Source organism: Athene cunicularia (assembly GCF_003259725.1).
Source record: "Athene cunicularia isolate RWA chromosome 3 unlocalized genomic scaffold, athCun1 chr3_part1, whole genome shotgun sequence".
Lineage (NCBI taxonomy): Eukaryota > Metazoa > Chordata > Aves > Strigiformes > Strigidae > Athene > Athene cunicularia.
The window spans coordinates 80,626,636-80,638,965 of record NW_020799097.1 but is presented as its reverse complement, the minus strand read 5'-3'; the positions used below and the strand labels follow the sequence as shown (position 1 = coordinate 80,638,965).

The window sequence follows — 12,330 nt, the reverse complement described above, 5'->3', positions numbered from 1 at the left end:
GCAATCTCCAGGAGAAAGTACTTCACACAAACACTCAGACCTATTTTCAGTATGTCGTCTTCAGTTAAAACACAGACGTGTTGTGGTGCACACACCACCAGCTGCTCACACCTTTTAAAAACATCTCCATGCAACCCCATGCAAGTGAACTGACCTTTTCCCCTGCCATTTGCTTGTTTTATAATAATGATTACACCCTTTAGTTTACCAAGGGCAATTAGGCCAGTCTGGATGAGCAACCACATTCTGTGGTCTCAATCTTGATGAGAATCCCTGTCAAAACATAAGCTAACATATTTGTTTGCACATTAACCAGCCAGGTTTTAACCTTGGCTTCCAACAGCCCACAAGAAAGGTCCCAAGGTAGCATGTTTAATATTTTTCAAACTCAAAGAATGCTATAGTTACCAACAAAGGCTTTTTGTTTTCAGAAAGTCCACCACATACCAAAGATAAACAAGACAAAGGATTATTAATCTTCCTGCAAATAACAACATTTGACAAGAAAAATAAGCTTAGAAACAATGCTCAGCCCAGTGTTACACTGACTTGCTCTTTTGCTTCTGCACACTTCTATCTGGGCAATTACTCTTCATTTAAGATGTTCTCTCACGTTCCCTGAAGTTTGCTGTATTAAGTTGCTATTTGATAGCATTTAGACCATGAAAAGCAAAATAATTTGTGTTTTATAGTGAGCAAGCCACTCAATACACTTCATTATAGCACAGATTGTCTTAAGAGATGCTTCACATCAGCCCTGTGTTATTCCAGTGCTAAATGCAATTCATGTATCCAATAAATAATTATGCAAAAGCACATTATAGCAGTACTTTATGACTAGCACAATGCAGTTAGAATAAATATATAGTACCTTGCAACCCAATAGCGATGAGCTTGTAATTTACAGCCCATCAATATCGAACAACTGTCTACATAAGCACTGATATATATACATGAGTAATAGCTATATTTCTTGTGCAGATAGCCCTAACTTCAGAAGACTTTTTTTTCTCTGCAAAGATTCATAAAATAAAGTGTAAATTTCCAGAACAATCTCTTTCATGTTAAATATCCCAAGACTTTGGAATTTAATATGCTGAGCTGGCTTCATCAAGTATTTTAACCTGTTACCTAATGTACAATTGCCTTTTACAAGAAGTACAGATTTAGGATAAGGTAATGCAAGTTGCAACGATGGAAATTCTGGCTGGATGTGAGACAAAAAAAAAAGTTCACAGCAAAGGCAGTGAAACGTAGGATGCCTAGCAAGGCTGCAAAATCTATATCCTTGGACATACGCAAAACTCAGACAGACGGGGCCCTGAGCAACCTGATCTCACTTCGAAATTGTGGCCCTGCTTTGAGCAGAAGTTTGACAAGATGATCTCCTAAATTATTCTATAATTGTATGACAGTGTAGGGATACCCATAGGCACAAAGGATGTATATCCACATCAGACATCTCACTATTTGCTTGCTGCTTTTTTATCTTACAGAAGGAGAGACCAGAACATGACTGGATGCAGACATAAGATCACTGTATCTGAGGTATGACGGACTGCACAGCTTTAAAAGGAAGACACCCATCACTTTGCTCAGTTTAACAATGAGCCTAACTCTCACTGTTAAATAACTGCAACCATTGCAGAGGCATTTTCTTTCCCTCAGCCCTTCTGGATATATAGGCTGCCCTGAAAGTGTCAGAGAACACATGCTGGAAATGTGCCTGCTGACCATCACGCAAGCGCAGCTGTGGGATGCTTTCAGCTACCTAAAGTAGCAAGTGGTTTGGGGGAAGAGATTTGAGAATGAAAGGCAAGTATAGGGCCAAATGATAAAGTCAAGCAGTTGAGTCACACAGCTGGACTGGAGATTTCAGTCTGTGCTCCCAAGACAGCTTGTGCATTTTTCAATAGAACAGCAGGCATAGAATATACAACAGCTAGGCAGATTTTGAATGGGATGTACCAGACCAAGAAGCCACATCATGTAGAGAAAACACCTACAAGACATTTTTAATTCAGAGAGTCACTACCTCCTGCAGTGAGGAGAGAAGCTGCTGAATAGACAGTGAGTTATCCCTCACTGGTTTTTTTGAAAGGCTACATCACCCAGGTTGAGACATATTCCTATCAGCATACTTTGCTTGTAAGTTGGGAAGAAGAAAAAAAAAAAAAATCTAGCACTTCATTGATGAACAACTATGACCACCAGGTCTCTCTCTCACCTCAGCTGAGTACTACAACCATTAATCCTCTCCACTTTCACTCTTCCAGAGTCAGATCTCCGCTTGCCTGTTAGCCTTTTGGCCCATTGCCAAATTTCTTCTCTTGCATTCCCAGATACATTAAGGCCCATCTTAAGAACTATGATGGAGCACATTCCCTGACAAGACAATTAAATTCTTGATAGGTAAGAGCTTGCTCTAAAGCTGTAGGTTCTGATCTAATCAGGCTGCAGAGAACCTAAGTCCAAGCTTCCACATTCTGAACTGAGGACTCAAGCTTCCACATGACCATGCCATAGGTGGACATCTACATCATTGCCATTAGTCCTGCTCAGCAAAGGCTTTGGGGTTTGACAAGAGGACCCAACTATAATCTGATATAGGAGCTTTAAACTGTTTCTAAGGCTGTCACAGATGTATGCCTAAGTGTGCTTACCTACTCCAGCTATGGTAAACAGAGCAGATGCAAATGATCATTGGCCCCAGTGACACAAAGCTAGTCAACAAACAAAACTAAAACAGAAAACCTCCATTCAAGGCATCTGTCAAAAATGAACGGAAAGGAAATAAAATTAATTCTAAATCTTCATTGAAGTTCTGAACCCTCTTTGAATAATGAATGCCAGTTTCCCCTCAAGATATTTGTGGTGCTAGTGAGCAAAGAACTCTGAGCAAGTTCATTCTGAACTAATTTAACTAATCTTTAAATAATTTCCCAAAGAACTAAGTGCAAGTCAAATATTGCATCAGCAGTGTGAGAGAAAAAAAAAAATCTGAATATTCTTTTGTAAGCAAATTCAAAACTAAGAGAAAAATCAAATCAAAGCACGGGTTCTCAGAGAGACTGCTTGAGACCTTTTATTCCTCAATCTCAGAAACACAGGTATAAGATACTATTAAAACAAACTAAACTTAATTCAAGAAATTATTTCCAACAACCTAATTTAAAATTTTAAACAAACCTCAAAAGTGAGGACTATGTCCTCTACAAAATGTTCTGCTGACTTTAAAAAAAAAAATCTGTATAAATTAGCACACATGAGCAGTAATTTCTCATGAATGTTAATATAACCAAACTAAATCCAATAAACATGAAGGGAGAGAAAAAAATTGCAAGCAACATAGTTATTGCTTATCTGGAAGAAACGCAAGTTAGGATAAACAGGAATTTTATTTTGTCCTGGTGACACAACAGCAGTAACACTTTCAAAGTTCCATCACCAACGTCCCCATTGACTGGCAGTACAGTTTAGGCCCTGAGCACTTCTATTGCTTTTGTAAATAAAGATTAGGTTATTTCCAAAAGGTTACCACGAGTAGCTACTTCTCCATTTAAAGGAACCATATGCTATGTATTTAACTGGAGGAGTCCCAAAAGTCTCCATACTGCATCCCTTCCCCCACTACCTCAAGTCCACTGTCTGAGTCTAACACTCATCACATCAGACTTTATTATGATTGGAAGTTTACCGAAGCAAGAAGCATCTCTAGTATTTATTTGGATGGAGCTTAGTACACACTTCCAGGCTTGAGAAATATGTTGTAATTACTGCATTACCAAGCTGGGGAAAAAGTTCCACCAGTTAATAAGAAGTAGTTTAAACTGATGATGGGTATTAACAGTTGATAGATACATATGCTTTCTATAGGTGGCTCTTTACCATAAAAAATATGAAGTGCAAGACCTTCAAATAACTACAAAGTCTTCCTTCCTGAGGAAGTATATTAATATTAGAACTTTAAAAGTTTCTAAGGACAGACGTTGAAGTGTCTAAATCCAGCTAATTAGCTAGCATAATTACAAAGAAAACAACTGACAGTCAATTCAACAGTACATTGGGGAAGATATAAGATTCTTCATCACTTAAAACATACTGAAATTTAAATACCTCTTTATTGCCCCTGGAAGATCCAGACTGAACGGAATTTGATAGGAAGATGCTAAAGTGTCATCCACAGCTTTGCTTATTTCCTGTAATTCTCTCAAAGAAATGCATCCAAGTAAAGCAGTCAGTTCACAATCTGGTGACTGAATAAGCCTATCTTGTTCTTCAATTTCTTTTCTTAGCTGTTGATCTTTCGCTTCTAATATGGCCAGTCTTGCTCGGAGGTCTTCAATTTCTTTCTGCATAGAACAGAAACCCGAGTTTACTATGAACCCTGTTAAAGAAACCGCTCTGCCTCTAGGAAAATGCAGTACAAGTCTCAGAAGTAGCATGAATTAAGGTTGTCCAATTTAGCACAACAGTCAATAGGAAGACATTCTTTCTGTTGACACAAAAAAATTCTTGTATCTATTGTATTTAGAAACTCTAGTGTTTCCACAGTCTGAAATTCCACACTTGCATTTCAACACCAAATTTCTTTTTCTAACACCGTCAGTCACCTTTTACCTTTAAGATACACAGGTTTTTACCAAGTTAAAAACTTCCCCAAAAACCCCCAAAATCTCAGTTCAACCATGACAACAGAATCTTGCTACAGGCTGGCAGCTAAAGTGATGAACCATCTATCTGTCTTCCTGCAAATATCCCTGCAATGGATCCTCTAGGCTTCCAATCCAACATCAGGAACAGGATGCAAGTCGTGAATCACCAACTAGCTGGTCGGCCCTTTTGGTTATTAATATTTAATTTTAATTTAAAGCACAAAATCCCCTTAAAATGACCAGCGCTTCAACCTCAATTGCACTTGCCTTGGAGCAGTTCAAACCCCATGCATTACGATACTAATGTTTCTTGCAGGAGCATGTTCCATTTTTCCTTGAAGACCCAACAGATAGCTTCCACCCAGAAAGAAGCACTTCATGAAGGAGTCTGGGTTGCTGAGTTTTTAATAAATGGTCCTTGGGTCATTTGTACCAGAATTCAAAAAGTGAGTAAAAAAATCAACCAAACAAAAAAATCAAAGGAGAACTACTTGCTATCAAAGTAGCTGAATACCATACTGGAGAATTTTATTCTATTCCTACTTTTATTACAGTCTCTGTAAAATGCAAGCCACTTAAACTATTATCTCCACACACAGCCACAGTCTGAATGTTTACTATTTTCCATACAACCAACAAGAAGGGTCCCTGAAGTACTATCTATAAACTGTCAACAGAAATCAAATTCAAGCCAGCTAAAAAGAAGAATGAAAATTAAAAAAAAAAAAAAAAAAAAAAAAAAAAAAAAAAAAAAAAAATTTCAGGTAGATAACTAGAAACTAGACAACTGACATGAAAAACGACCATATAGCTTTTTACGGCAATTCACTCTCTAACTGTAAAATGGCAATAAGAATATCTCTTCACCCAAAACGATGAAATAGAGATAAAATTAAGTGGTTTTGAATCACTTGGATGCCATGTTGATTAAATCTGTAAAAAGAGCTCATTCACAAATTAATAAATCTGCATATAAAAGGGGGTTTGAGTGGCATACAGTAAAAGGGTTCCAGAGCCCAATATTGCGTAATGAAGATAAAATAGTATTCTGAATACCTGAAGAAGTACCCTTCATCTTCAGCCATCTTTCAGGAAAAAAGACATGCTCACATAATTAAAGACTCTCATAAAACATACATCCTATGCAGAGATAACTGACTTTGGCATTTTCTTGCTTTCTGAGTGCTTCATTTTGAAACAACAATATTTTAATGTTTTCAATATAATTTAACTTTAGTTCAATAATGCTCATTTTGTCAACAAACCTATTTTCAGGTTAGCTGCACTGCAACAAACTCCCTGAGTATGACTTAAAACAAGAAGAAACAGTCCTTGCATGTTAAAAGGTTGACTGGCTCAAAAATTTCAACTTATATTAGTGCTAGATTCATCAATTATTTTCCTCCTTTTACAGTTTTAGGTTTAGCAACAAAGGAACAGAGTGGCCCATGTTTCAACCCACTGGCATTTGTCAAGGACAGAAAGGTCAGCAGGCCAAAAACATGTTTTGTTTCTTTCAGTCTCAAATTAGGCTTTTAGTGCGCACAAAGGACAATTCTGTCTCTGTGTTACTGGTTTAGGAATACTGCCAAATTCTTAATAGGCCCTACTTAATACAAAGACCTTCATATTCTGTGAAAATGTAGTAATTGCAATCACTGCAGTTATCATCCTACATGGGAACAGAAAAGGAGATGAACAGAATTTGGTTTTACGAATACACTTTTAGTACTGAAATGTTGTTACAACATAAATAGATACCAGAAGCACACAATCTGCATTCACAGAAAGCTGTTCTGCTTGGGAATAGTTCACAGGCATTCTTGGGAGAATGGAAGCTTTAGTCAGTAAACTGGAATTCTCCTGCTTTCTTTTCCAGAAATGCCAAGAAGCCTTTAATGTGCTCTTGGTCAGCCTCCAGGGACAGATAAAAAGGACTTAAAGTCTCAGTATGGAGCAGCAGATGATATTCAGCTCACTAAACATAAACTGGAGTTCTACTTTGTGGATTTGAGTTTAAACTGAGATTTCCATCATGACAGCTAATGAGTACTGATTGTAAACCTCCAGCTTCACTTATAGGCTGGTATTCTCCATGAAGTACAGACTGCAATAGAAACATTAATATGTAAATTTTAGACACTGTCACAGGCTCTCAAGTCCCTGAAGACAAATGCAGAACCAACAAGAGAGAGGGTAGAAGGAAAGTAAAGTAGGGATGAGGAAAAAAAAATAATTAATTATGATTTCAGATCATGTGATATTTTGGACAGGACCAATCCTTAAGGGATGCTGGAAGCCACCAAGCATCACAGGTCAGTCTTCTCCAAAACCTTGAATTTATAATAATTTTGATCAAATGCTCATAAACAGCATGCCTATACAATGATGTCATTAATCTGTCCCTAGTATAACTACATAGGAATAAAGATTCACTTGGAGCAAATATAAAAACGTTAGCTGGCATGGAATCTTAAGGACACCAGTTTTCAGTTGAATACCTTGAGGCGACTAGCTGGATGTCTAGATTATCAAAAATAGTTCTCTGGACACTGATAATGTTGAACTACACTATGTGTCCTCTTATATGCATGATGAAATAAATCTAAACAATACAAAGGTGATGACTAGGACAGAAAAGATATTTCCTCATCTAAGATTTTGCAATGGCCATCTAAGATGCATTTCTCTATTTCTTTCTGGTTTGTATGCAAACACATAGATGATTATACTATTGGATACACCAAAGGAAGAAAAGTATAAAAAATAATGATATATTTCAAGACAAGATCACAGAAAAAAAAAAACAAACAACACAAACCTACTAGCTCTCCAAGAAGTCACATTGCTGAGTGTGACTGACAAGGTTTAAAAGGAGGTGGAACAAAGGCTTGTACTAGACAGCAACTGAAATTTTTGAAGGACAGTGAAAAGAAAGAGCTAAATTTTGCTTAAAAGGCTTGCAGATTTAAAATTGGACAGAAGCCATATTAAAAACATTCAATTTGCCAAATTACCACATTGTGATATCACGTGTCAGTGTAAAGTTATTGTTGGCAAATGCTGACTGCTCCAAGATGATTCCTTCATCCTTATGAAATGCATCAATCATCTTTCAGGAACAAAAGCTGGTAAATCTTGTATTTATAGTCAATTCTAAACAGAAATTGATAAAACTTTTTGTCTTTGAACAAAAACTTCTGAAGATTAGTGAAATATTATAATGGCAAATTAGAACATAAAGAGTACACTTTAAAAGATAATGAGGAAGGTTAAAGCACGCACACAAGCCACCGAGCCTTCCAGTTCTGCTTCTCCATAATGAGATTAACACAACTCCTGGGGCTGCCATCTCCAATCATCACTTAGATTATCAACTGGACTACAGCCAAGGCTCTAATTGCTGCACAGAAGCAAATTTACTATTACAATAAATTTATTTAATTCTGTGTGATGGCTTACAAGCTTTTCCCCACACAGCACTGGTTCTTATAGACAACTTTGTAGTCCTGTTACCTGTAACCATTTTTTTTCTTGAAAAAGTTGGTTTCGTTTTGTGGCTGAAACCTGCATCCTCTCCTGGTAAGCAGATCTCAAAAGTCTGTGGTCGTTTTCATGCCAATGCTGTGCTTCTTCATGTCTAATCCTTTGAAAAAAATAAAAAAAGCTAAAAATCAGCGTTATCACTGAGTATTGACATGTCAAAGATTAAATAGATCAGAATGCTATATGTTACCATCAGAGTCATAACATTCCATCACCAGAATGATTACATCTTAAATGGATAGAGTTAGAGAACAAGAGATTTTTCCTTGGCATAACTTCTTTTATTATCTCAAACATTTACACTGTTTTTACAACATGCTGAAGAAGGAAAAAGGAAAACTTGTATAGCTTCAGGCTTCCCCCAGCTTTTTCATATTTCAGAAATTTATCCATCACTGCCTTGAAAGAGACAAAACTAAGGCATGTAATTTCTATCAATACAGAGAAAAATCTCTTAGACAGAAGTTTAGAAACTTGCCAAAGCCGTTTTTGCAGCTTCTGTCAGCTTTTGGAGACTACATTAGAGATCATCTGGAGTGTTTGCTCCATGATGCCAAATTTACTTCTCTCTTGCACAGCGAGTTCCTTCAAAATCACAGGCAGTGGGATTCCTCACAATGGTCAGTACAACCCTCAGCTGTAAGTCTTTGAACGATTGGACCCCAAGGCAATCAAGTGCATTACATTAAGTGTCAAGTCTATAACCAGCCTCTCAAAACGCACTTGCAAACAACACAAATTATTTTGTGCATAAGGGCACGCACACTTGCAAGACCAATTGCACTTGTATTCATCTCTAGAGACAAGTGTGTGGATTTCACACTCTTGTCTCTAGAGACAAAGGTTTGTGCAGATGCATTTCAGCATCTTGTTTTAAAAAATAATCTGTCTCAAATAAAGAATGTTTTTGAAGCATGATTCCCCATCATAATATTGAAAAGCAAATACATCCATGCCACATACAAACCATGCATCACAAGTCTGGTTTAAGCATGATTAATCACACAGTGATGATCTCCATGCACAGTTGTTTAACAAGTGTGTAGGACAAGGGGTTCCTATCTCTTTTGCAGGAGTATCAGAAGACAATGCATGCTTAACTCTCTTCTCTATGGTTGAAGAAAACCCTGGCACTAAAATAAATTGAATTAATACTTAAACAAAATAGACATAATGAGAGTATAACTGTATTCTGTAATAACAAAATAGATCAAAGAGACACCTGTATTATGAGGTGCTAGGTCATCATTGTGTATGTGCCCTATGATCATTATTGATTGCTGTGGCTCCACCTAACCACACTTCCCAGCAGTTCTGAAGCCGCCTTCTTTTAGTAAGGGCTGCATCTTTCCAAGAGCAGTATGCAATAGAAATTTCTGAGTTACTGGTCAAAATTTAGGAAACATTCCACCACAAACATAGGCTATTCTCAGAACCACCTTGGAAATCCCATATACATCTGCCTATCTATAATGAGGAAACAGAAACAAAATCTCTCTGATCTCACCAAACCTCGGTGATTGCATCAACGCAGTACTGTTCCTAAGCTAAATATAACCAAACCTGTCTCCAATATCCTGTGTCAATACAGAATGCATTCACCTAAAAACTCATCTCATGATTTAATCAAGTAAAACAAAAACGGGGCATGAATTTCAGTCTTGCATATTAAATGAACAACCTGACATACACACTTTTTATTTAAAACATTCTTTATCTGCAAAAAGATGAGACTGGCTTAACTACAGTAAAACTGCATTGATCTGGTCATCTGGGGTTAGTCTGATCATCTTTTTAATTTTCCAGGTGAATGGTATATTGGGGGTTTTTCCAATTCAAAATTTAAATTAAAACTGAAGCCTACAAATTTTCCTTGAAGAAGGGGTCTTGTCTTCCACCCTGTACTATCTAAAAATACTGTTGGAACAGAAAAATTTTAAACACCCCTACTGAAAACATAGTGTACCCTTGCTGCATCAGCAAAAGAATCAGACTACAGACAAAGTGGTGTGAAAGGCTACAAGAATCAAGCAAGAAAAAGAAAGGGTGTCACAGCAACAGTCAAACTCAAGCGCAATGAAAGGAGTGTGCACAAGACAAAAGTGAAGAGGGTATTCATCTGACCCTGAAGAATGGCACTGCTCTCAGACCTGTGCAAAGAGAAGAGTTACAGATATAATCATCCAAAGAACAGGAACACTTTCATAAATTATATATATGATAGATATTTCATCTAAATATATATAATGTATACATTATATAGGAAAAAATAAGCAAGACTATAGGTTTCAAGGATGCTTCTCTGACTCAATTTCTATGACACTGAAGAGAACACCACCTCTAAAGCCAAAATCATTATTACAAGTTGTCGCATAGAGGAAACATGTCTTAATGACAAAATACAAAATGTTGCATCCAAATTTTTAAGGAATGGTAAAACAGCTTCTTAGGGCCTCAGAAAGTAGAAGGAAACAGCTCTGAGGAAGTGCAGTTTGATTTAAACCTCTTCATTACTAAATGCTATAAAGAGAGGCTAAAAATACCCTTAAAAGTCTCAACTTTTGCCATAAAATTCTGTTATCTGTACTGATTTTATCTAATTTTCATGTATATCAAAGATCACAACCAAATGCATTGACTAGTATACTGCAGCCTTTATATACACACAAGCTGGCAGAAAACAAAAATATTTTCTTCTTTCATTTGTGCTACTGCATTTGAGAATAGCTTCCAATATTTATGAAGAATCCTCTTACTTTAACAACAGTAACCAGTAGCATAGCTGAAGAAAGACCTAGAAAAAGCGACACAACTTTTTCAACCCAAGTTAACTACCTCCCTTGGGTCATCCAACACATCTCACATTCCCCCAATCTTTGAAGTAGTTATCCCTTCAAGAGAAGGCTGAGAATTTATTTTTGTGACTTTGTTCAGTGCTGAGCACATTACTGCCACCTAACAAGTGATGCATAAAAGGAAGATCCCAAAGCTCTATGCATATCAGAAAAGAATCTGTTTTTTCTTTATATTTAAATATCCTTTCATTGCCTGAAAAGGAGCACCAGAATTAACTCCACGGGGAACCGTTACTCAAGCTGCCTTGCTGTTGTATGCTCAAGCTGCCGTGTCAAGGATTTAATCCTATTCCCACTCAACATCAGTGAAAAAAAGATCTATTTACTTCACAAGTTCATAATGATCAATGTTTTTTCAGGAAAATTCTGAAAGAATTGTAAAAAGAAAAAGAAGGGGGGGGCAGGGGGGATTTTCATAAACAAGCTCCATATTGATATGTCAGAAGGTCCTTAAATCTCTTCATTAATATAATTTATCAATTATATTCCATGTTTTGAGAAAAACAAAAGCATCATTTTACGTATTAAGGAATCACAAACTTACCGATGATCAGCAGCCCAGCGCAATGCTGCTTGAACTTGGGTAATGAATCTATCCAAAAAACTGCTAATTGAAGGATGCCTTGAAGGAAGCTGAAATTTTAAAGAATTTTTCTCTTTCTCCAGTTCTTCCAGTTTGCATCTAAATTTATCAGCTAGAAATCAAATATTAAAAATATATATATATATATTACATAACAGTGACAAAAAGTTTCCATTTTACCTGAAAAAAAAAAGGTCGATCAACAAAAAATAAAATCCACCTCACAGATGATTCTTCCCCTTTTGATAAAATACATTGGTCTGTTTTGCTCAAGGATGAATTACTAAGACTACAATGGAAAACATCAGATAACCAGGATGCTAAGCTACTTTCTTCTATGACAAGGACAAAACTGCAGGCTTCCCAGCACTTTCACAGAGTTTTAATTTGGTAAGGCTCCAAAGAATTGGCTCAAAGTTATCATCTGTGCTCTTTTCCTAGAGTAACAGCTCTGAATTCAATTCTAAGAAAACTCCTATTCTTCATTGCTCCAGTTTTAAAACCATCTTAGATAGTAGTTATACATTTAAAGTCTGATCTTTTAAAAAATTGCATTGTTATTAGGACAAAAACTGAAGAATCATGTATGATATTTCAGCAATACAGTTCAGGAGAAAATGCACTTGCAATTATAGCAATTAATTCTTTTACACCAGGCTCACCTGATTTATGCTTACTTTATCATCCAACA

The 12,330-nt window shown here is 36.6% G+C and overlaps 1 protein-coding gene across 1 annotated transcript in view; it reads right to left on the bottom strand.

The window, feature by feature from the left end:
• The window catches only part of DISC1 (DISC1 scaffold protein), a 184,041-nt gene that overhangs the window by 130,166 nt on the left and 41,545 nt on the right, over window positions 1-12,330 (bottom strand). The window contains exons 4-6 of the mRNA XM_026844578.1: window positions 11,601-11,751; window positions 8,172-8,301; window positions 4,117-4,352 (exon numbers count right to left, since the gene is read on the bottom strand). Coding sequence (XP_026700379.1) covers window positions 4,117-4,352; window positions 8,172-8,301; window positions 11,601-11,751 — 517 coding nt within the window. The remainder of the gene's footprint in view (window positions 1-4,116; window positions 4,353-8,171; window positions 8,302-11,600; window positions 11,752-12,330) is intronic.